Source organism: Podarcis pityusensis (genome assembly GCF_964106645.2).
Source record: "Podarcis pityusensis genome assembly, chromosome: 12".
NCBI lineage: Eukaryota > Metazoa > Chordata > Lepidosauria > Squamata > Lacertidae > Podarcis > Podarcis pityusensis.
The window spans coordinates 35,457,196-35,481,933 of NC_138037.1; the positions used below are offsets into that span (position 1 = coordinate 35,457,196).

General features: G+C 42.3%; 3 protein-coding genes across 12 annotated transcripts in view; all 3 read left to right on the forward strand.

Moving 5' to 3' along the window:
• Positions 1-625: 625 nt before the first annotated feature.
• On the forward strand, positions 626-6,570 carry CCDC126 (coiled-coil domain containing 126). Of its 2 annotated transcripts, XM_080975119.1 has the most exons (4): positions 626-895; positions 2,154-2,227; positions 3,160-3,543; positions 4,993-6,570. In XM_080975119.1, exons 3-4 carry the CDS (start codon positions 3,306-3,308, stop codon positions 5,169-5,171), a joined length of 417 nt encoding a protein of 138 aa, XP_080831245.1. In that variant the 5' UTR covers positions 626-895; positions 2,154-2,227; positions 3,160-3,305; the 3' UTR covers positions 5,172-6,570. The 2 variants fall into 2 exon arrangements, with proteins under 2 accessions (XP_080831245.1, XP_080831246.1); XM_080975120.1 differs by lacking the exon at positions 2,154-2,227.
• A 3,232-nt stretch (positions 6,571-9,802) lies between these two features.
• Positions 9,803-19,061, forward strand: FAM221A (family with sequence similarity 221 member A). Of its 2 annotated transcripts, none has more exons than XM_080975059.1 (7): positions 9,803-10,264; positions 11,178-11,351; positions 12,694-12,884; positions 13,479-13,685; positions 15,536-15,649; positions 17,718-17,806; positions 18,975-19,061. In XM_080975059.1, the coding sequence occupies exons 1-7, from the start codon at positions 10,200-10,202 to the stop codon at positions 19,035-19,037; spliced, it is 903 nt and encodes a 300-aa protein (XP_080831185.1). In that variant the 5' UTR covers positions 9,803-10,199; the 3' UTR covers positions 19,038-19,061. The 2 variants fall into 2 exon arrangements, with proteins under 2 accessions (XP_080831185.1, XP_080831186.1); XM_080975060.1 differs by lacking the exon at positions 9,803-10,264 and adding an exon at positions 10,377-10,715.
• Positions 19,062-20,822: 1,761 nt separating this feature from the next.
• STK31 (serine/threonine kinase 31) overlaps positions 20,823-24,738 on the forward strand; it is a 33,794-nt gene continuing 29,878 nt past the window's right edge. The window contains exons 1-2 of one of the 8 annotated variants that reach the window (XM_080974612.1): positions 20,823-21,192; positions 24,692-24,730. In XM_080974612.1, coding sequence (XP_080830738.1) covers positions 20,937-21,192; positions 24,692-24,730 — 295 coding nt within the window. In that variant the 5' untranslated portion in view covers positions 20,823-20,936. The other 7 variants (XM_080974616.1, XM_080974615.1, XM_080974618.1 and 4 more) reach the window with 7 other exon arrangements.

A 24,738-nucleotide genomic window follows, 5' to 3' on the forward strand; every position in this document is an offset into this window, starting at 1 on the left:
ATTTGATTGCAGTGTGAAACTGGATTCTGGACAGTTAGAATCCTAAGGTTTAATGTTAGCAAAAGAGGTGATTGGGTTTATAAGTCAAAAGACTCACAATGAACTTGACGGAATTGGAGAACGAAATACATAGCACCTGTCTCATATACCAGCTGCAGAGGATAAGATTAACTCTTCCCTTAGTCATAGCACAACCCAGCAGCACATTTATTGGCAACCTATACTATAACAAGATTATCAAGCAGACAGTGCATAATAATTGGACAAATAGGCCAAACGACAGGACACAACGTGGGAGTCCTCTAGCTGACAAATACTGCCAATATAATTACTATTCATGTAATATACTATTTATTTAAGTAAATTAGTATTTATCGGTAAGGGGGGGGAAAGCCTATTAGGCATTTCAAACGAAACTAGGCGTGGGTGGAAAGCTGAAATGCAAACTTTCGGATTGCAACGAGTAAAAACTTCTGATGGAACGTCAGATCAGACATACAGGGTCCATCATCACTGATGTTTAGTTTTATATCCGAGACTTTCCCTCCCTCTCCCCCCCCCTTCCCCTAAGTAGCCGGAAGTGAAGTCCGCATGCGCCTCGACCGCGCTGGTCTTCCTATGTACAACGCAGTAAGCGGAGGCTGGCGTCCGGCGGGCGGAGCTTAACCGGGGCGTTTGCCGTGCGCGCGGAGAGCTCCGGCGGAGCGTGCGGGGTTGCATGGTAACCCCCGTTGAGGATCGGAGAGCGTGATCTGGGTGAGAAGGAGATCGCGGGCCGGAAGGGCGGACGCGCTTGCCTATATGGCTTAGGTGGGCTGGAGAGCCTAAAATGCTGATGGACATTTGCCCATGGCCCTTGGGCAGCCCTGCGTTTTCAGCCAGCTGTGCTTGCAAGGTAAGATCTGATGTTTGTTTCCTTTGAAGCAGAGGTGACGCGTTCCAGGCAAAACCTCACGTTTCTTTCGCAATGGCAACTTCCCCTCTTTAAAGAGAGGCTGTTGTGTTCCGGCTCTCCTGTCCCGAATCCCTAAATCCTCCTGTGCCTTCAGAAATCCCCTCCCCGCCATTTCTCTCTATTTTCCGCTTACTGTTTGTAGGCTGCAAAACCGAGCAAGGTTCTTTTTTAGACCGACTTCCTGCCGATGGTAGACTTACACTTAACTGAATCGTTATGTTTCGTTTGGCTATCCCTTTCATGATTATTTTAATCTGTTACACTCAAAGACTTGGCCAAGTCAATGCCCGAGACTAATAGCGCAATCCTTTATAAATATTTACTTGGAAGTAAGCCCGATTGAGCTCCGTTGTGCTTTCTACTAAGTAGACATACTGTATATGGGATCGCACTCTTTCAAGTACAAGATGGGTGTACACTGCCTGGTGTAAAAATACACAAGCTTCTGTGTTACATGGAACTCTTTATTCAATTTATTGCAACTCCGGAGTTTGGAGTACAGTAGTGCTGCATAAATGTTGCTACGTGAATGAAACACTGTTTTTGAGAGAGTCTTCCAGTATGACCTAGGAAGTGGTTGATGTAGCCCATCTGCCTTACTTTTTATCTAGATGTATTCATTTGGTATAGATCAGGCAGCTTGGCTTTGTTGTCTATGGATGGATAGCGAGTATCTAAGTAATCATTCTCTCCCCAGTTCATAAATCATAATGGTTTGGAATTGCTTTCCTCCTTTTCAATGCAATGCTTACTTTGTAGCAAAAATGGTAAATTTGCCTGATGAAGAGCTTTGTGTAACTTTGAACCTTACGTCTCCTACAGAGCCAGGCCCATTAAAAAAAAAAATAAAGCCTGCTAAACAAAGCGCAAAAGAAATATAAGCGGTATTATGAAATAATTGTTTATTATTAGAAATTGAGGTTTAAGCAGAATGTGGATTATGCTAGGATTCATTTTTTACATTCATAGATGTGACCTAGAGGTAACAGACCAAATACTGATTGGGGTGAGTGGGTTAGTCATTTATTATATTGGAAATGATTAATAATTTCAAATTTGAACTTTAAGTATTTTGTGGTTTTAGGGATTAACCATGAAATTTTATTATTTTATCTTGCATAATATTTTCTCAATTATATCTAAATTCCTAGTGGTAACAACCTAAATGAACTCTCACTTTTTCTTCTTCTCTTGAAAGATTCTCCATCATCTAAATGGCTGCCAGTTGAGCTATTTGCTCTGATAACTAAAGAAAGCATCAGACTAACTAATGTAAGTTAACTTATACTGCCTTTAGCATTTTTGACTTGCAGTCTGTTGATCAGTTCTGGGCTACTCCAGTTCAAATGATAGTTTTATTAAAGCAAATAAACTGCAAATTATATTTATCTCCAAAATGCACCTGTTTTGTGATTTTGATAATATGCCATTTTTATTTGTTAGTTTTAATTAAATAATGGATTAATCTGATAAGGCACATTATTAATTAAAACATGTTTAGTTTATAACAACCATGATAAGACTTAAAGCACAATCCTGTACATTTAGAAGATGTCTCACTTTGTCCAACGTGCTTGCTTTGCAGATTCTAATGTGTTTAGGACTGCAGCTTAAAAGTTACCTAGGAATGACAGTGCAATTCTGTGCATGCATACATAGAAAAGTAAGTCCCATTGTTTTCTATGGGATGTGCTCTCATGGAGGTACACATAGTAGTGGTGGGGAACTTGTGGCCCTTCAGATGGAACTGGACTAACATTGGCCCCACCACACATGACCAATAGTCCAGAACGGTGGAAGTTTTAGTCCAGCAACATCTGGAAGCCTACAGCTTTCCCATGGCGTGTATAGTGGCACTTACTTCTGAGTAGACATGTACAGGATTGCTCTCTCACTGTTTTCTGATGTGCTTCTAGTGCTTCATATACGTTGTCTTGGTCTTACAGGAACTGTGTAAAGTAGACCATTGTTATTCCCATATTATAGAGCTAAAGTAGTGAAGATACCAGACAAGTTCAAGGTTGAACTGTAGGTTGCATCATGGACTTGCAACATGCTTTAAGGACTGCCCAGTGGCAAATCATAGGCTTTGTTTAATTTACGTGTCTCTGATGAATGGTGAAGTTAAATTTAGAAGTTGGTCATAATAAAGCTCATCTTACAAAGACTTGAGACTGATAATATTTTTTACAATAATGTTTCAGGAATCAACCATGTCCGTTGGGAAAAGTTTACAAAATGATCTCTCCAGAAGGGTAACTCTGTTGTGAAATTTTTTTTTTTTAACTACCATGAAAATACTGTGACTTGAGCCTTGGTTCCTTATGTTGACATTTTGGCCTGCTCAGAAATGTTTTTTGCATTTTCGAGAAAAAACGTGTCCCAGAAATTGAGCTTACTTCTGCTGGTGTTTGGTTTTATCTGGGGCATAATGTTACTGCGCTACACCTTTCAGCATCCAAGGCAGCAGAGCAGTGCTGAATTGCGTGAACAAATACTTGACTTAAGTAAAAGATATGTTAGAGCACTGGCAGAAGAAAACAAGAATCTCATGAATGGTGGTAATGGAGTCTCGATGGCAGGATACGGTAAGACATAATAAACGTTCTTTGAGGTCATGACTCTATTTAACTCTTAAGTTTAGAATTATGAAATGCAATACCAAGCATACTTTCAAAAGATCTTATTTATTTTGTAGAACTATTGTCTAATAATTAACAGGGAAACGGTTATGGAAACGATCATGGCTATGAAATCCCACATTCAGCTGAGGTTAAGAAATGCACAGTGTTTTATATCCTCGAGAAAAGTCATTGGTTTATTGAGGGTATTAGGATATACATAATATTCATTCGTATATGAATTATATATCCATATTTTGGAGTCCTAGAAAATCCCACACCTGGAAAGGTTTAACAGAAGTAGTAAAGGTATCAAATTGGAAAAAAACTAGAATTGGCTAGGTATATAATTTTGAAAGCTGTACACTGTAGAATACGGTGGTACCTTGGTTCTCCAACTTAATCTGTTCTTCCTGCATTCAAGTGGAAGCTGTGGAAGCCACGTTGGATGTTCAGCTTCCAAAAAACGTTTGCAAACTGGAACACTTAGTTCTGGGTTCATGGCATTCGGGAGCCAATTTGTTTGGGAGCCAAGCTGTTCGGGACAAAGGTACCACTGTATCAGAATTAGAGAGCAGCTGGTAGAAATCAGTGCATATGTTAAAACACAGTCATTCTTTTTATATGCTATGCACAATATTTCCTAGAACTCACTACCAGTGGTGTGGATAAACAACAAGAAGAAAAAAACAAAGAGAGATGGCTAGTTCTGTGCCAGCTGGACTGAATGAAATGAGAAAGAATAAGAAATCCATTCTCTGTGTGACTGTTTCTGAAGAAAAAACCTAGATGAAATAAATAAATAAATAAATAAATAAATAAACAAACAATATAACCAGATATATTATTCAATGCCTAAATGCACTAATTGGAAAGGGGTGGGTCTAGGACCAATAAAACAAAAATTTGGTTGTGGGGGGACTTGCATCTCCCTTTGTAATTCCTGTTCTTCAGCTATTTTGACACAGTAAATCACTGAGCCTCTTGGGCTTGCCGATCAGAAGGTCGTCGGTTCGAATCCCCGTGATAGAGTGAGCTCCCGTTGCTCTGTCCCAGCTCCTGCCAACCTAGCAGTTCGAAAGCAAACTGTGCAAGTAGATAAATAGGTACCGCTGCGGTGGGAAGGTAAACAGTGTTTCTGTGCGCTGTGGTTTCTGTCATGGTGTCCTGTTTCACCAGAAGCGGTTTAATCATGCTGGCCACATTACCCAGAAAGCTATCTGTGGACAAACGCCGGCTCCCTCGGCCTGAAAGCGAGATGAGCACTGCAACCCCATAGTTGCCCTTCACTGGATTTGACTGTCCAGGGGTCCTTTACCTTTAGTATGAGCACCTATGCTTCTTTTACTATTAATAGTTCCACTGTGGAGTGCAAAATAGACAGGATTCCTTTCTGTGTTTCTGTTTTTTCTCTAGCTGATCTAAAACGAACGATCGCAGTTCTTCTAGATGACATCTTGCAACGCTTGGTCAAACTGGAAAACAAGGTTGATTACATGGTTGTAAATGGCTCAGCAACAAATACTACAAATGGGAACTTGATGCCAGCAACTACAAGCAAACGGGTAAACAAAGTGATCCTGACTCGTGTCTAGTTCTGTTACAATAGGAAAAAAAACACAAACCAATGGTTGGCATGAAGATCTGCATCCTGTTGCAACAGGAAACGCTGAATACAGTTCTAACTTCTTTTATATCAAGTTCTAAAACCTTTTAAAGATAGTTCTTTCATAAAACAACACTGTACAACATCTTATTTAAAAGAGATGCTGGAAACATAGCTAGTGTAGTAAGACAAGTAGATAATGTGTACATCCATATGTGAGGTTCTATGATAATCATGGAGATTATGATCATGAAAAAGAGGTAGATTTAATATCTAAATATCTATTTAAATATAAATCTAACATATCTTTGGAAATTTTAGCTTAATCTTGTGATCTGGTTTACTAATGCATAGCAATGAAGGATAATATGAGCCTTTAATATGAGTGCTGGAAATTTATGTATGTGTAAAGTATATTTTAACATCACCTTTGGCTGATTGATTTCTACAATTGATATCATGTTGTGGATAACATCCTAAAATGGTGATCCAAAGAATGTCTTTTATTTGCACTACCTGTGAAATAGCTAGAGAGAATGTATTAAAAATACTATTGTTTGTAAAAGCTTAAAAGGGCGACCTGCCCAAGTGCACACACACTTGCTGCAGAATTAGGAGGCTTAGATGATCAAAGATAATCTGTGATGGTACATAGCTGTTAACAATAAATAAATGTATGTATTTAGCAACTGAAGATAAAAACCTTAAGTGATAGAAGCCACACTTACCAGGTATTGAACACTGCTAGCTTTTCGTCCATTTTTTTTTTTTGTGAATATTTGAGTATCCTACAGCCTATGATGAATGTAACACTAGCTCTTAAGTTACTCTTTTTAAAGAAAACCAAGAGTGACAAGCTGAATTTAGATGAAGGGAAGCAAGACACCTTGATACTTACTGAAAAGATGAGCTAGAGGAGTACAGTCTCTCAGGTACTGCTGCTTTGCAATGGCCTTTTGAATGAGTGTTGGTTGTGAAACAGTAGTAAATCCTGGTGGATTTGAACCCGAGCTCTTCCATGGTGGACTTTAAATTGAGTGGGAGCAAAGGTGAACATTGCCTTATATCCATGTTAGCCTTATAGCAGAGAATTTGCAGCAAGAGTACACTATGTTACACAGTGTGCTTTTTGTATCCTAAATTATAAAAACGAAGTGCCAGTCTTGAGTTTTTGCATCTATACGGAATGATCTCTAAAGGGTTTGTTTTGGTATTTTATGCTTAAAATATGCTGTGTAGGGTTTTTTTGTTTTTTTTAAAATAACTTTTATTTAAAGGGAGAACAAGATTTGCGGTGCTAGATTATATACCGTCCTGAATTATTATCCCTGCAGATGATTATAGCATCTGGATAGAATAAAATAAATAAAGTGAAATATATGGTCAAAGGTTTTGAGTGTCCAGTAAGTTCTTATCCTCAGTAGGAGTGTATTCATGATTTTGTACAAAATGAAAATCTGTGGTTGCTTTCTACATGTTTTAAACGGCTTTCCGTTTAACTGTCACATATCACAGGCTAGACTTGATAAATAAAAACACTAATGGTATATTCTATTCTACTCAGAAGTAAACCTAGAAATAATCCTTGCTAAACTCAGCGAGGCTAGCTTTGGAGTACAGTGGTACCTCGGGTTACATACGCTTTAGGTTACATATTCTTCAGGTTACAGACTCTGCTAACCCAGAAATAGTGCTTCAGGTTAAGAACTTTGCTTCAGGATGAGAACAGAAATCATGCTCCAGCGGCGCGGTGGCAGCAGGAGGCCCCATTAGCTAAAGTGGTGCTTCAGGTTAAGAACAGTTTCAGTTTAAGTACGGACCTCCAGAATGAATTAAGTACCGTATTTTTCGCTCTATAACACGCACCCGACCATAACACGCACGTAGTTTTTAGAGGAGGAAAATCTGTAGGCATGCCACCTGTAGGCATTCCCTCCATAACACGCACAGACATTTCCCCTTTTTAGGAGGAAAAAAGTGAGTGTTATGGTGCAAAAAATACGGTACTTAACCCGAGGTACCACTGTATACATTTCACAGGATTATATCATAAGGCTACATTCCCGAGCACATACATTTCTAAGCCTCCTGAAACTTTTTTTGGTCAGTAAATTTAATTGGGACTTGATTCAAAGTACATTTTCACAAGCTATGGGACAGTCTATCCCTTAACATGAGGATAAGGGAACATACAAGAATCCTTGGGTTACATTATGTAATGAGTCTACCCATTTATCTACCACCTTTGAAAATTTGATGCAGAATTTCTCTTTGCTGTGTGACATTCTCCACTAGTCATATACAGGAGCAGACCTGACGGATCAAGGCCAAACGCCCATCTAGTCTAGAATTCTTTTCTCATATTGCTCTGCCAGATGCCTATGGAAAGTCTGTAAGGAGGTTTTGAGTGCCATTGTACTCTTTCCCACTAGTGATTCCGAAAGTATGCTATACAACATTGGATGTAGATCATAGCCATCATAGCTAGTAGCCATTTGAAGCTTTATTCTTCATGAATTTGTCTAATTCTCCAAGTTCATGGCTGTTATCACATTTTGTGGGGTGAATTCTGTAGTTTATGCATGGGATGAAGAAGCACTTTATTTCATCTGTCCTAAATCTTGCAGCATTCAGCTACATTAAATAATAATAACAATAATAATAAATACTGGGCTGCTCCCAACAGAATATTAATAAAAAAGCGACAACATCAAACATAAAAACTTCCCTAAACAGGGCTGCCTTCAGATGTCTTCTAAAAGTCAGATAGTTGTTTATTTCCTTGACATCTGACGGGAGGGTGGTCCACAGGGCGGGCGCCACCCCCGAAAAGGCCCTCTGCCTGGTTCCCTGTAACCTCACATCTCGCAGGGAGGGAACCGCCAGAAGGCCCTCGGAGCTGGACCTCAGTGTCCAGGTTGAAAGATGGGGGTGGAGATGCCCCTTTAGGTATACTGGGCCGAGGCCTATTATGAGAGAGGGGTTGAACTGGAAGTTATGAGAACTGTGTGCAAAATAAATACAACACTTTTGTTAAAGTTTTTCACACAGCAACTCTCACACTTGAGGAGGCGAGCTCCTTTTTACTTTAAAAGCAGCTTGTCTTTTCTCCTGGATATGTTACAGAGAAACCTAAACGTGTTCTTTCTCTAGCTTTATTTTTTTTGGGGGGGGGGGAGAGGCAATATTATTTGTGTATGAATGAATTGTATGGAGAGCTTAATATAAAAGGTGAAATATCAAAATAATCAAGAGCCACGTCTTCTTTTGTTAGTCTCAACAAATGTAAATAATGAGAGATTACTAAATGTTTGTAGCAGGACATTGTCACCAGCGCTGCTCCTGGACCTGATCTGGAGTGAAGAATGCTCTCAAGGAGGGCAAGGACAGCCTGAACCAACACTGCCAGTGGCCAGGCAGGAGGGGAACTCCACCCCGGTCCCCTGTGATAATTTTCCTTGCAATCAAGCCAGAGGACACTTTAGTCAAAAATCCCTCACAAAATGGCTACAAGGTTTTTTAGGCTGCAGGGCTTGCTTTCTCTCTCTCTCTCTCTCTCTCTCTCTCTTTCTCTCTTTCTTTCTTTCCAGTGCATAAGGGTGGTAGCAGCTACCTGGAGACACAAGAGGTTGCAAGGCTGAGGGTGTTGCCACCAGATCCCTGGGGTCCAAAAACCATGAGTGAGGGCAGCGAGCTGAGTTCAGATTCCGTTCCTCAGGTCCAAGTGTTTTGCTGTTACCTTGAGAGTTTAAAATTCCAAGTCTGCAGCACAACTGAAGTGGTGTGTGTTATGTACTAAAGTTCTCACCCTGGGCCAGCAGGGGGATACTGTAGATAGTTCAGGTCCACATATGCAAATAAGGGATCGAAAGTGACATTCAGTGATTGGATAGTTACAGAAAATGGTTACTGTTGCGTTCTAGTGGAGCTCTATATAAGCAGGCTGGCTGAAACCTTCAGTTCAGTTCTGGCCTGTGAATAAACAAGAGCTGTTTGAAGAATCACTGTGTTGTCTGATATGTTCACCCACAACTTAACAGTGTGAGCCATCTTTTAAAATGGATTAAAACACTCTCTGTGTGTACTGATGTAAAAATTGGGGTTTGGCTTTTGCTGCCCCAACTCCCCATGGGATTCCATGGGTCCCCTAAGTCCATGATCGGTCAGAGAAGAATGGATGGAGGCAGGATCCAGCGGAAAGCAAGGTAGATACTTGGTTTTCTGTTGCAACAGAGTTCCCTTCCCCTCCTTCCATGGAGGGAGAGACCCTGAACAAAAGTGTGCAGGAACCTTTTGACATTGCCCAACCCACTTAGCCAAAGCGCACCCCAAAATCATCACACATATATCATAGGAGGTGGGTCTACAGCAGAAATCCGGTCCGCCAGGATACCTAAGAATGGTCCCTGATTGCATTGCCTGGGTAATCCTTTTGTGATCACTATTACTTTACTTGACCTGAATCCAGGTCACAGGCTCGCCCTATTCATACACAAAGACGCTCTTAAAACAGGATTTGTCAGGATTTGTAAGCGGGGAGTGGGGGGGGGGGGAGAGAAAACGGGAAGGCTTTCCCCATTTGCCTCCCTTAACCGCAGAGGAATACAGTATTTGACGTCAAAATGGCTTCAGGATTGCTCTCAAGACACATGGTTTATATATTCAGATACGTGTGCATTTATGAATATTTATATTTGGGGCCTTAGGATTGCATATAATAATATTAAACTGGGTTAAGTTCGAACTATCGAGGGGGAGTTAGCGAGGCGTGAGTTCTCACCCCGCCAGCAAAAAGCAAAAGCCGCCTCCGAAAGGCGCGCTTAGAACCGTCGCTTAGAGACCCAACAAACGGCGAGGGTTGGCGAAGCAGCCGCCTCTCCCGGTGGCGGGGAAGGGAAAGGGAAGGGCCGCCTCTTTGTCTCCCGCGAGGCCCTTCAGTCCTCGCCGCCGCGTGTCTCCCTCTTTCGGTAGGGAAATCCGGCCGCGGGGACGGCTCACCCCGGCGCCGGCGCCGGCCATGGAGCGGCTGACTTTGCAACCGGGGGCCGCCGCGGCCATAGACGAATACCTGGAATACAAGAGGTGAGCGGGACCGAGGGGGGCGAAAGGCCGCCGGGGGGGAGGAGGGGACCGGGAGGCCACCCACCCGCTTGCGGCGATCGCCACTGCGTAGGTAGCGGGCCGAGAGGACGGGACGCTCCGCTCTGGTCTCCTCTACTTTTTGTTGGGGCTCGAAGTCTTTTCGCTTGGAAAACCCAAAACTCACGAGGGGCCCTCTGAGCATGTGCAAAGGGCACGTCCTTCACCCCGAGCAACCTAAAGGACCGTCTTTCCGCACAGATCCTGGCAACCTGCCTTCTTCACTACAAAGCGTGATACTCCTCTTGAGCGATGCGCCGGCTAGGCATGGTTTTATTGTTTTATCTCTTTGTAAGACGCTTTGAGGTTTTTTTCTCCCCCCCCCCCCGCAATCAATCAGCGAGCAAAACACATAAGAGAGCTGTCCGTGGGGCACCAGTCTTGCTTTAACAAGGTGGGTGTCTTTAACAGGGCTAGCCTCTGATTGTTAAGAATTTGAAAGAATATTTAATCCATCCGAATCTAATTGTGGTGAGTTGAAATCGATTATAGGTCTTAGTTTAAGGTGTGAGTGACTAGGTCCTAGGATATGAAGTCGTATGGTATACATGTTTAAACTTTATGATTTATAGTCTTTTTAAAGAATGAAGCCCTCAACCGCTTCCTCCAGTTAGAGGCAGTTAAATGGGAATGTTCCATGAAATATGCTGAGGATCGTAGCACTGTTTTGATGTTGGGACATAGATATAAGCAGAAATAGAACACCCGGCAAACATTTTCTAGTCTAGGCTTTCCAAAATTGTCTCTTCACTTTCTCCTGTCTCCCAAGCCACAGCCATTTCAACAATCTTCATTTTTGTATGTGTGTTATCAGAACACTGATGTTTGTAATTAAACATGCAATGCTTCTTCGTAGAATTGTAGGCGAAGATGATGGAGGGAAACTTTTTACGCCGGAAGAATATGAAAAGTACAAGAAAAAAATGTTACCTATACGGTTACAAAACAGACTGTTTGTGAGCTGGAGATCACCAACTGGCATGGACTGCAAACTTGTGGGCCCCGAAACCCCATGTTTTTGTACTCACAGGTGAGGCATTCTGTGCCCTACATATACATTTCCTGTTCAACGGAAGTATTTTTTTGTTGTGCAGTTAGCTTGAGAACTTATGGCTTGTAAAGCTTTAGGAAGCATTTATTTTTATTTATTAAATTACTGCACCGCCTTTCATCCAAGGATCACAGGGCGGTTTAGAATATTTCTTAGATCAGGAAAATTGTTTCATAATATTCCATATAAATTATAAAGGCATCAAAAATGGAAAAGAAAGAGCACCTTGAGGTTGAGTTTCAAGTACCTTGGGATGACATTCAAAGGTATATTCCAAATAATTTGAATGGTAGGTTCCCTGGTCAGGTCTACAGATTTAAGCGTCTAAATATTTTACTGGGATTCCCCCTCTGCCATGGTCCACATAATGCTAAGCTACGGTGTATAGACAATTGCTTACTAAATGATGGTTTAACACGAACGTCCAGCCCAGCACCTTAACCATGGTTTATTAACCACAAACAAACCATGCTTGTAAGCCACAGTTTGTTATTGGTTTATAAACCTTGGTTAGCATTACCGATGGCTTTAACATTACAATGCGCCTTCATTTCCCCCCTGGCACATGTAATGTTCAGACTTATTTCAGTCATGGCTTTGAAGAAGCAGCAATAATTTTTCTCGGCAAGACTAGCACACAGTAAAAGACTGACTCACTACCATATAAATATTCTATGTGCCAGAAGATTCGAGAGAGAGGCTGGGTTTGTGGCAACCTCAATCAAGTGGTTTATTGAACCTGGTCCCATTCATAAAAGATTGGGACATGATTGCTTAGAATAATATTTTTTAAATAGTTCAACTGTTGTCTGGGGACAGCCATTCCAGCAGTGGGACAGCGGAGAAGCAGGGCTCACTCAATCAGTTCTGCTGCGACAGGCCACCTCCATCAGGTCTCCCCATCCCTTCAACCATCATCTGGGAGTAGCCATTCCATCAGGCTGCCTCAGTGGGAGAGACAGGAAGCCGGGCTCATTGCATCTGCTTTGTTAGAGGCCCCACTCTACCTCCTGCCTCTGAACTGTGCCAGCTGCTCAATATAGGAACAGCTGTCTAGAAATTAATGCCTGAGTTTTATTTCCCTTTTTCCTCCTTGTCCTTTCCCACTTGTGCAATGTATTTAAAATAATAATAATAATAATAATAATAATAATAATAATAGTATAAGAATTTAAGTAGGGCGTGCCTTGTTTTGATTTCATGTATGCCGCTCTGGGTCTGCCTTTTTGCCTGAAGAGTAGGGTACAAATTCTCTAAATAAATGATGAATAAATAAAGCAAATGATCACTGAATAGTATGTTTACATTTCCCTTCCCCCAGGTATAAACAACACAAAACAGACTTTGAAGAGATCCCAAAGGAACGTCCTATTTCTTTACCCTGTCGGGTGGGCCGTTGCCCATGCAAATCTTATAACTTCATTCCTCTCAATGGGACTCAGCCCATCCGCTGTAGATGTAAGCACTTTGCTGATCAGCACAGTGCGGCCCCTGGGTTTCCATGCAACACATGTAAGTGAGTTTTGGATAAATGTCATATGTAAGTGTAGCAGCTTTTCATTACACAGATATGTCCCTTGAGGCATTGTGTGATACTATAATCATGTATATTTGTAGGTGTGGAGAGTACTAATGAAAATGTTCTGGCTTCTGTAACTAGAAAACTCATATTCAGCATGCAAGCTCAACATTGTATTTCACATTCCAAATCTGGTTAATTTGCATACTATTAAACCATTTCCTGATTGATACTACTTCCATATCTGGGAGTCTGAACATGGGCTTTTTGAAGGATACTTTTTCTACCACTGGCAGCTTTCTGTATAAGTAGAGTCCACCTGAACATTATTGTTTAAATATGTTTCATTGTACCGGTAGAATAAATAGTATTTATGATCGCCGAATATTGTAGGCCTTAGATTTACACCATGTCTGCCCTGGACTCAAAGAATACACTTACGCATCCTATTAAGCTATTTCCAGCTGTAGCAATTGTTTGTGTAGTCGGTGCTGCAGAGAGGAAATATTCAAACAAAACTGCCACTGAGTGAATGGGAGTCAAATATTTTGGTCTATCTGATGCTGTCTTAAAATGTTTTGAATTAGGTTCCAAATGTTCAGGGTTTCACAGTTGCTTTACTTGTGGATGTGGGCAGCCAACATATGCTCATGAAACAGTAGTGGAAACAAAAGAGGAACGCTTAGCCCAAGGAAAACCAGTGGGGCAAGATGTCCCATATGCCGCCATGGGAGGACTAACTGGCTTTAGTTCACTAGCAGAAGGATACATGAGACTTGATGACAGTGGGATAGGTAAGAATCGGGGGACTTGAAATGAAAAATTGAATTTACATCTATCTGTTTTTTGCTTTATTGATAGTTCCAAAGTGTATCGGATAATTTAACCAGATTGCAACGTCTATGTAGTTTTAAATTATAAATATAGGTGCAGAGGTACCAGTCCGGTAGTCTGATGCCCCACAAAATGAATGGTATGTTTTTCCTAGCAATGTGCAGTTGGATAGACAAGGTCAGCACCATGGGATTTGACCTGTGGTACCCCTCAAACCTTGGCCTTACTGCCATGCAGTTTAACATTCATATGAAGCCTTTGGCAGAGATAATTTGGAGCTTTGAAGTTGGGTGTGGCCAAACTGATGATTCCCAAATCTATGGGTGGTATTCAACTAAATTTTATTCATTGTGGACCTCTTGACATTTATAGACTTAATTTAGATGTCTTAATTTATTTCAAAAATGTGAGTAAAACCTGGTTGACTACCACTCTCTTGGCATTTTAACCCTTATCAGTTTGGAAGCTGGGGACAAGTGATAAGGTAAAATAATAAATAACCTGAAACTGATTCCAAAGAAAACAAGTTCTCATGGGGGACTTGCTGTGTCTTTTTTGGGTAAAGTACTATTCATCCTAGCAAAACAGGTACAGATCCATGGATTTCTCCTAAGCCTACTTTGTCCTGGAAAAGCAGATAATGGCACTGGTGAAGAGTGCATTTTTATCATGGGTAGGCAAACTAAGGCCTGGGGGCCGGAACCGGCCCATTCGCCTTCTAAATCCGGTCCGCGGACGGTCCAGGAATCAGCGTGTTTTTACATGAGTAGAATGCGTCCTTTTATTTAAAATGCATCTCTGGGTTATTTTTTGGGCCTGCCTGGTGTTTTTACATGAGTAGAATGTGTGCTTTTATTTAAAATGCATCTCTGGGTTATTTGTGGGGCATAGGAATTTGTTCATTTTTTCCCTTCAAAATATAGTGCGGCCCACCACAAGGTCTGAGGGACAGTGGACCAGCCCCCTGCTGAAAAAGTTTGCTGACCCCTGATTTTATCATTTGTATCTGTTGCAAGGGCTCTGACGCAGAGGGGGTCTTGTCATTCTTATCCACATTTTTGTAGCCTTGAGGATTGACTGTAGTACAGGGAGCTGTATCTGAAGATGACTTAGAAACTATAGCAGCAGGATGTTGCCCCCTTCTTCCTAAATAAATACAAAGTTAGGAATCCTGGCCCATTTCATAGCAACTATCATGACTGCCCATGCTCTTAAATGTGATTGGTGCTTTCTTTTAAAACGCTGCACAGCCTGTGACCAAAATAGTAGAGCTCCTCCCTGCACAATTTATAACCCCCCCCCCATTTCAAATGACCCCAGGGAGGAATTGCACATGAAACAATATAATAATTAAATGCTGAATACCACCACCAACAAAATAGGAAACATCAGCTGCAAATTAACAGAACATAGGCAGACAGCAAGTGATAAAATCTGAGCCATGGGCATATTACACTTAGCTCCTTCCAAAGCCAAAGTAATAAATCTGGCACACACCCGTTTTCGTTATGCTTTTATCTATATTTTCAGACATTTGTTTTAATTTAATAACAAGTATAATTCTAAAATGCTCAGTGTTTTTTAATGAGACCAATAACTGGTCTTCAATTCAGGGTGCCATTTTCTATCTCCGTGGTAGATCACCACATTTCTTTTTCAAGACAGAGTTGGCTAGCTTTGTTGGACTTGCTTCTTGTTCGTCTTACTGAATCAGCAACATTTTTAATTTGTTTTTCATCGGTGGCTGCAATTCTTCATGTTTCTGGTTAATTTGAATTTCTTCTCCCTAAACTGCTGGTTTCATTTTAAGGAGCACCTTCCATCGAGTTCCTAGAATCTCCTGTAACCAACATGGATCATCCCTTCCTAAAAGCATTGCAGGGACCTTCTAGTTCCACGCAAGGACGTCCCCAGTTAACAGATGGTAATGGAATTACTTTTCTTTCTTTAAGTAGTCAATGTGTTACCTGATTAAATACACTGTGAGCAGCTGAATAAATGCTGCCTTTCCAGATACGTGACCTAGCATCAGCGATGGTGTAATGGTTGCAGCCTTTAGGGGATTTAAGTTTAGCACACATTTAAAATGTGTTTGCTCTTGGGACGGTTCAGCAATTAGGAGGTTGGAGTGCCTAGTTAAGGAAAGGTACTCTATACAAGGTTGGCCCACCTATGAGGCTCAGTGAGGCAATCACCTGGGAGTGGGTACATGTGGCAGATCTGAGCCTCTGAGGAATGCATTGCTAGCTGCCTCCTGCGCTTGTCACCTGATTTCTCTGTCACCCCACCAGGGGCGTAGCTAGCTGCTCCGGCACCCAGAGTGGTGGGGGTGGGGCGAGCCGTCCACGGGGGCGCCGCAGTGATCTGCGCTCCGCCCAGGGTGGGGGGCGCCACAACAATCCGCCCAGAGGGGTGCCGCGGCAAGCTGCCCTCGGAGTACGCCTGGCGGATGCAAGCCCCACGCTGCCGTTTCGGGCGGTGCGGGGCCCCTGAGCCCCACCACTGCTTGTTCTTCTCCAGCCTCCATCACAGTGGTATCTCGGGTTAAGCCAGTGTGGTGTAGTCGATAAAAGCCGGAGACTCGTAATCTGGGGAACCAGGTTCGCGTCTCCATTCCTCCTCCACATGCAGCTGCTGGGTGACGTTGGGCTATTCACACTTCTCTGAAGTCTCTCAGCCTCACTCACCTCACAGAGTGTTTGTTGTGGGGGAGGAAGGGAAAAGGAGAACGTTAGCCACTTTGAGACTCCTTCAGGTAGTGATAAAGCGGCACCATTTTCTGTTTTGCCTCAAGTGGTAGAACATTCTGGGCCAACCCAAACTGCATTAGTCATTTTGTGCAAATTCAACAGAAAAAGAAAACTTAAGTCACTCTAGGCAGAGCGTAATGAAGACATGGTAGGGTACTCTGGCAGAGAGCTAGGGGGTGTATGTGATCTTCTGAGGACTGGGAAGTACATAATACAGTTCCTGTGTTCTGACAACTAGAATAAGCTTCCTTCCAGGATTCCCTGTACAGTTGGAGTCCAGGGAGTTGATGGAAGAGGAGAGGGAGATGACAGAGGGTCTGAGAGAAACTACTATGTCCAGTAGGGATGCGGGTGGTGCTGTAGTGTAAACCACTGAGCCTCTTGGGCTTGCCGATCAGAAGGTCAGCGGTTTGAATCTGCTCAATGGGGTGAGCTGCCATTACTCTGTCCCAACTCCTGCCAACCTAGCAGTTCAAAAGCACAACAGTGCAAGTAGATAAATAGGTATCGCTGCAGCGGGAAGGTAAATGGTGTTTCCGTGTGCTCTGGCTTCCGTCACAGTGTCCTGTTGTGCCAGAAGTGGTTTAGTCATGGTGGCCACATGACCCAGATAGCTGTCTGTGGACAAACACCAGCTCCCTCGGCCTGAAAGAGAGATGAGCGCCGCAACCCCATAGCTGCCATTGACTGAACTTAACTGTCCAGGGGGTCCTTTACCTTTACCTTTTTTACCTTACCATGTCTGGTGTTAAACTTGGGATACATTTTCTCATGGATGCTGTTCCTATAAATAGGCGTTTGAGGTGGGCTGATGCATTTGCTAGTATGTTTTGGTTTGATGTACTAAGGATTGAACAATGAGGGCAAGTCAAAAGCAGGAGTGAACCTTATTTACACATATTCTCTTGTCAAACAAGCTGATTCAAGATGGTAGTTATCTTTTCAATTTCATGTGCTGGCAAGTGTGATTACAGGAGAGATTAGAGGTGCTAAGCATGTTTATTTGGTTGTAAGTTCAATTGATTTCAGTGAGCCTTGCTTTCCAGTAAGTATGCTTACGAAATTCTAATGAAATGAATTTTTAATACATTCTGATCTGAGAAGCTCTGGAACAAGAGATGATATCCACTTGAGCCATACTCAGCAGAGAAGACCCCTTGATCTACTTGAGTATGACTAACATTTGATATTGCCCAGATACAATTCTAGAATTTATCTAATTAAAAGTATGTTGCTTTTAAGGAGGTGCAAGTACAGCAATGCAAGTTGCCTCTTTAAGAAAACCTGACGAAGATGACATGGCTTATTTTGAAAGACAGTATCAGGAACGGGTAAGCCATTGCATACGTAGTTTAAAGCAAAAGCATTTCTTTAAAGCTGAAGATAATTCGCTTTTGCTGAATTTGAGACATTTTTAATTTCTATATAACTTTGTTAAAATACTTTAGGGCATTATATTGGTATCTCAGAATCAAATGTGGTTGTAGAGAAGGAAATATCAGGTTTCTCATAATTTATTAAGTGATAGAAATTTAAGCAGATAAACACTGCAAACTGGTCAAATGGATTTACCGAGAGCAATGATTTCCTGTGGTAAGTTTGCTTAGTATTGGCTTGCGGTGACGCAGAGGTGGGCTTTTTCCCTGGTGGCTCTGGTATTGTGGCATAATTTCCCTGCTGAAATATGAGAGGCCTCCTCTGTCTTGGCCTTCCACCAGCTTTTGAAGACATACCTGCTTACCCAAGCATTCACTTGATCTCTTGGCCAGAGCCTGTTGTTTTAATTGCTGTGCTGTTTTAAGGGAATTGTTTTATTGTATATTTTAATTATGGTGTCTTTTTTTAAATAGTCTGTATTTCTAACAATGTTGTGCAGTTACGTTTTCATGTTTCGTAAACCATCTGGGCATTAAGCAGCAAATGAATAAATTAATAATAGCAATAATGATTATTTTTTCCTTGTGCTCCCACCATCTCCTATTGCAGTCTCAACATTACAGTGGACCCGTGGGTTACATTACCTTCGGGTAATGTAACTTTTGGGTTTTGCCACACACACGCAGAAGCACTCTACTGCGCCACGTGCGTGCGCAGAAATGGCGCCTCTAGATGCGGACTTTTTGGGGTACATACGGACTCCCAGAACAAATTAAGTTCGTATCTGGTGGGTCTACTGTACTCTGATCTTGGTTTTGCTTTGTAGTGGCCAACCACTTCAACTGTGAAAAGAAGTGGTGAAAAGAAGGAAGAAACCAGAAAGTATATAGCACACCAGAGTGGCTCACAGTGAGAAATGGCATTAATGCTAATAGGGTAGAAAAGTGGCTGGATTTAGGTTGGCTGCAGCTAAGTACAGGCAATGTGAAATTTGGCAGGAAAATGAGCGTAGCTCACTCCTTGAAGCTGCTTTGTTTTATAATTGGCTAGGTCTTTAAGTCAAAAGAGGTTATTTTATAAGTGAATGTATTTTAATGTTTTCTTTTTTCTTTTTCATCACAGTTGAAGCAAGAAAAGGCTGCTGCAAAACAGAAAGGAAAGCGTCCAGTGACAAAAAATTCATGATAACCAATAAAACAAAAGAATACATTTTTTATTCATTGTGATTTATTAGTGTTTAGATACGTTTTCTTTAATGAATTCAGTATGTGAAGATTTTTCTATAAGATAATATGTACATCTATTTCTTTCTAGGCATGGAAGCAAAAATAATGTCATCCAACTAGATAGAATATGCCAAGGACAATGGTTTTCTCACTCACATGTTAAGTATTAGCAAAACATGTTTGAATACAGAGATCAAATAATAAAATTATATCCCTGTTCTTTTAGCTGTTTGGAGCTTCTTTTCTTCTACAAAAATTTACACCAGTCAAAGGGTGATTTGTTTTATTTCCTTCAAAGTTTTAAAATGTGATCATTATCTGTTTCTAATAAAAATATCAAGCTACCAGTGATAAAAACTCTGGATTTGAAAGGACAGCATGGGGCCAAAATACTCATAAAATTAGACTGTTAAGGTTATGATTTTCATCCTCTGAAAGGAATTAACATTAACAATACAGTGAACAATAAGCAATCTATCTGTATACTTTATTGAGCAAAGCAGGATGAGATAATACTAAGAAGTGAGCTTGTTTGATGGCCACCTGCTGATACTTATAGGTTTATGACCAGTAGTTCCATTAGAGGCTGAAGAAAACTAATCAGGTTTAACATGAAGCTATACAGCAGAAATGTTGGCATACCAGATATGTGGAGCCGAATTGTACACGTTTAATTTACTTGAAACAAGTCCTACTTGGTTCAATTAAACTTATAACTAACAGCACAATGCTTAACTACGTCTACTTAGAAGCATTCTTATTGGTGTTAGTATTATTTCAATTTGAATTCCCATTGGATTCAAGGTAAATGGAATTAGGCTTGCAGCCCAACTTCTTTTAAAACGACAGCCTGACAGTGTGATCCTAAACTGTTTATTTCAGAAGTAAATCTCATTGAGTGTGCTCACACTTGCCTCCTAGTAAGGGTGCTTGGGGGTACATTGTTATAAGCACTTCTATGAATTTGTTAATACAGTGGTACCTCGGTTCTCGAGCTCAATGTATTCTGGAAGTCTGACTTCCAAAACATTCGGAAACCAAGGCACGGCTTCTGATTGGCTGATTGGCCCCAGAAACAATGCCGGCAGCCAAGATGAACGTTCGGCTTCCGAAAAACATTCACAAACTGGAACACTTCTGGGTTTGCGGTGTTCGGGAGCCAATTTGTTCGTCAACTAAGCCGTTTGGGAACCAAGGTACCACTGTATAGTACAGTCATTTTCAATCAGTGCACTTCATAAAGTACATTTTATCTTCTCTTTTACTCTGTAGCGCAGAACTCTTTTTAAGACAGGGCCATGTGCCAGTGGTGAGTGGGGACCAGAGGCAAAAGTGGGTAGAGCAACAAATGTACACTTTACCTTTGTCCAGACTAGTTTTTACGCTCACCCACACTCCTATCCTTCATCCACACAAGCAAGAGGCATTTTTCAAAGTTGAAGGACACATTCCAGCCAGGCAAAAAACACTGGGTACAAAATCGTGAGGGATGTGGCCAAGAGGCAGACTTTGATATTTCAAATTTCAGCAGTGGTCTGTGCAAGACCAAAAATCAGCACCTCCTGTATCTCGCTTTCCGTTCTTCCCAATTCGACACATCATAGTTGCAACACCCCCTAGGCTCAGTGTAGAAAAAGAGGACCACATTTGGCCCCCAGGTCTGAGGTTCTCAACCCTTGCACAGTACATCAGATATGGACATCCTATGCCTTCCAGACGTTGAGACTACAACTCCCACACTCCTACACCATTGGCTATACTGGCTGGGGGTGATGGTGGTTGGAGTCTTAACAACAAACAAAGGGCTCAAAGTTCTCCAGTTCTGCTACAGATCCTTTTGACGTGAGTGTGGTGGGGAATGTCCTGTGGAACAGCGAATACATGGCCCAACCAAGCGTTAGGCTTTGATTATTTCAGAAGCTTTTGTTCAGAGAGAAACTACACAGTCCATGCATACTGGATGGGAAGAAAGGAGGGTTTTGCTACTTGCCCTTTCAAGGAAGGCAAGTCACGTTATGAGGAAAACCGCTTGAAAAGAACAAGTGAACAGCTTCAAGGCGACCTCCCAGTAAACAGGCATAAGAAAGATCGGGTTGCAAACCCCTTTAGATTCTGTAAGCACATAGTTCAATTGCATGTCTCCCTAAAGACGCCGTGTACTGATAGTCCTGTGTTTCAGCTTTGATGGTGCGCCTGCAATCTTTCCACTCACCGTAGAGATCCTTCGTCTTCAGGTGTCAGATATCTGCCAATGCCTCCGGTTTGAGGGGGTGGTCGGGCTTGGCAGCTCCTCCCCGGGTCCTCCACACAAGCCCAGCCGCAGATACAAATAGGAGCATGTTAGGTTTCAGGTAGACCCACCCTGGAATTTGTTCGAAAGACGGGATAGCATCGCTGTTTGAAATCAAATATTGATTCAAGTGGCTTGTCCGCGCTTAACTCGGTACGGGGATCCGGCTCTCAAGGGGTAACTAAGAAAGTCTAAAAAAATGCATTTCTGAATTCGCACGTTTAGGAATTCAGCATTTATTGCACCAACCATGCTCCCCCCCCGCCCAGCAACTTAAGTGTTATTTATTAAATTTATATATACCGCCTTTCATTCTTGGATCTCAGGGCGGTTCACAACATAAAATAAAGTCGCTTAAGTGCCTAGGATCGCAGCTAGATCATACGCGTATTTGTTTCTCCAAAGTCTCTGCGTTCAATACTGCTCCTTTCCCTGCGCAGGAGTAAGTCCCATTGAAATCAGCGGGGGTTCAATGCCGTCCAGTAGCACCGTCGAGCGCCCTGGGACTTTTAAATTATTATTACTATTTCTTTTGCGTCTCAACGCGCCTGTGCGTCAACAGGAGGCGCAGCGGGGCCTATGAAAGCGCGCAAGTCCTACGAAGTCCGCGCTGTTCCATCCTCCCAACCACCGTCGGCAGCCGCGTGGCTTGCAAAGGGCGCAAGTTTGCGCTTGCTGGTGCCTTGCGGAGAGAGGGGGGTGTCTTTCGGTGACTTTTCCGCCGACTCCGCTTCTCGTTCAAGGTTCTGTGCCATTCATAAGGATTGGTGCGTTCCTGGACGGGCAGAGAGAGCAAGAGGAGGCGGCGGCGGCTGAGGGCGACGCGTAAGTGGCGTCGAGCCTTAGCAAAATGGCGGGGCGTCTTCTTTCAAGGGCCAGATTATGGAAAGGCTTCATCTGAGGGAAAAACAGGCCTGTTACCGTGTGCCTCTGCTTTCCTTTGAATCTTAAATATGTGAGGGGTGTGTGTGTGTGTTTTGAGGCAGGTGGACGGCAGGTTTTTTGCATTTATATAGCGCTTTACACCCCCCCCCCCCCCACTTTTATCTCTGCAAACCTGACGGCTCTCCTGAAAGAGAGGCCAGTCAATATTAACATCCTCGGGTTTCAGGGGCGGGGTGGGGGGAGAGACTAAAAGCCTTTTGTAGTGTCTTCACACATGTAGTAAAACTTCGGTGTGGAGGAGACCTGACAGCTCACATTTTTACACATACTGTCCTTCCTGTATGTTGTAGGTTTAGGAATAGACTTAGGACATAGAAATTAATAAAATTCTAGGATTATTATTTGGGGTGGGAAGGGAGAAATACAAGATGCAAAGGAATTATTGGGTCGTCGTCTCCTTGTTCTTTAGCTACAGATGGGTAGCCGTGTTGGTCTGCCATAGTCGAAATAAAAAAATTCCTTCCTGTAGCACCTTAGTTGGTCTTTAAGGTGCTACAGGAAGGAATTTTTTTATTTGTTCTTTAGCATCACTCATAGCCGAGTAAGATTGTCTTCCATAAACACTGTTTTAACAATGAGTCTGTAAGTAACTGTGGAGGCCAATTCTGGACCCACACGTCCTTCCACAGTGGGGACATTGGTTTGCGGGCGGGAGTTGATCACGGTGTGGATTTGCCAAGGTGTCTTCCTCTTAGCACGTTTCTCCCTTGCTAAGACAAGTGTCTTCAAAGCCCATGACACCTTTGGTAAAGGGTGTTCTCCAGTTGGAGTGCTTGCAGGCCTGTGTTTCCCAGTTGTCAGTGTTTATACTACATTTTTAAAGATTTGCCTTGAGACAGTCTTTAAACCTCTTTTGTTGACCACCAGCATTATGTTTTCCATTTTTAAGTTCGGAATAGAGTGGCCAAGTTAAGGCCATTAAGGGAAGAATAGGGAGCCATTAAGGGTCGTTAACAAGACAAGGGCCCTAGGTATGACCAGAGACTGGGGATTTGGAAGGTTGCCCTGGTAACTGCTCTGGGGAAGGGAAAGGGGATTCTGGGAAGAAGAAGGGGGAGGGAAAGGCTGGGATACATCTTTGAGGGAAGCTGCCTCTCGAAATGTGCGTGCTGAAGGTGCAAATAGGCCCTATCTAGGGTTGCCATATTTCAGAAAGTGAAAATCCAGACCACAAAAGTTGTTGAGCTGCTTTATTGGGGTGGGGGCGCAAAGTTGTTGAGCTCAATCAGGAAAGAGATATTTGGTTCATGGTAGATAATCCATTGAAAGTGTCAATGCAGTCTGCTGGCAGCTGCAAAGAATACAAATTCCATGCTAGGGATTATTGGGAAATTCCATGGTAGGGATTATTCGCTGAAAATAGAACTGGCTGTATTGAAATACCCTATATATGTCCTTGACTGGAATATTGTGTACAGTTGCCATATACTGAAAGGATATTGTAAGGCTGGAAAATGGCAACCAAATTTATGGTGGGATTGGAACACCTTGCCTATGAGGAAAGGCTAAAGCAGCTGGCACTTTTTAGTTTAGAAGGTAGGTGTGCAAGGTGGGACATGATGTGAGCTTTGTAACGTTATGTACGGTGTGGAGAAAGTTGGTAGAACATAAGAACCTTGCAGGATCAGGCCGAAGGTTCGTTTAGTCCAGCATCGCATCTCACAGTGACTGATCAGATGCCTATGGGAAGCCTTCTAGGCAGGACTTGAGTGTAATGCTTCTACTTATATAGCCACAATGGTTAGTAGCCATTGGTAGCCTTATTCTTCATTCTTGAAAAATCTCCCACATAGATTTGTGTTCTGATGTAAGACGTGCATTTTTAAGGCTCTGGAAATGTGCTGAAGTTGGGTAATGGGGATTGCTGAAAGTAGTGGGAGGAAGAGAAGGATGTAAAAACTCCATACTATAGTCTTTATAAGTTACTTCTAGCTTAAGGTTACCAGATTTTTTTCAATGAATCTGGGGACACTTTTCAACGTCAATGGATTTTGTATGGGGACTGATTTGTAAATCCGGGAACTGTTCCTGGGAAATGGGGATGTCTGGTAACCTTATTCTAGCTGTTTTCTATAGGTTCTGCCGTGGCCATGGGGAAACCTGCCCCCCCCCACAGGTCAGGCCAGGTAGCACCAGAATCTCTTCATCCCCAGGTAGGCAGTTGGACTGTCTGTGACACCTAGATCTTCCTGGAGGCAATCGTATGGTATCTGATGAACATCATGGGGAAGGAGGAGGAGACGAAACAGTGACGTAAAATTTACACTTCAGAGTCTATAGGGGTACTAAGCTGTGTATCTCATGTTTAATCAACATGGCACTCCGCTTTGGACTATCGTTACATAAACATTTTTCTCATGGATCATGTCTTGTTTTAGGTTCTGCTGATATGGAAGAGGATTCAGGATATAATAAAGGTACACAT

Coding starts and splice junctions, on each gene's coding strand:
- FAM221A (XM_080975059.1), top strand. CDS start 10,200: ATGGAGCGGCTGACTTTGCAACCGGGGGCCGCCGCGGCCATAGACGAA. Junction 11,352..12,693: donor CCATGTTTTTGTACTCACAG/GTGAGGCATTCT, acceptor CCCTTCCCCCAG/GTATAAACAACACAAAACAG. Junction 17,807..18,974: donor AAAGACAGTATCAGGAACGG/GTAAGCCATTGC, acceptor TTTTCATCACAG/TTGAAGCAAGAAAAGGCTGC.
- CCDC126 (XM_080975119.1), top strand. CDS start 3,306: ATGTTTTTTGCATTTTCGAGAAAAAACGTGTCCCAGAAATTGAGCTTA. Junction 3,544..4,992: donor AGTCTCGATGGCAGGATACG/GTAAGACATAAT, acceptor TTTTTTCTCTAG/CTGATCTAAAACGAACGATC.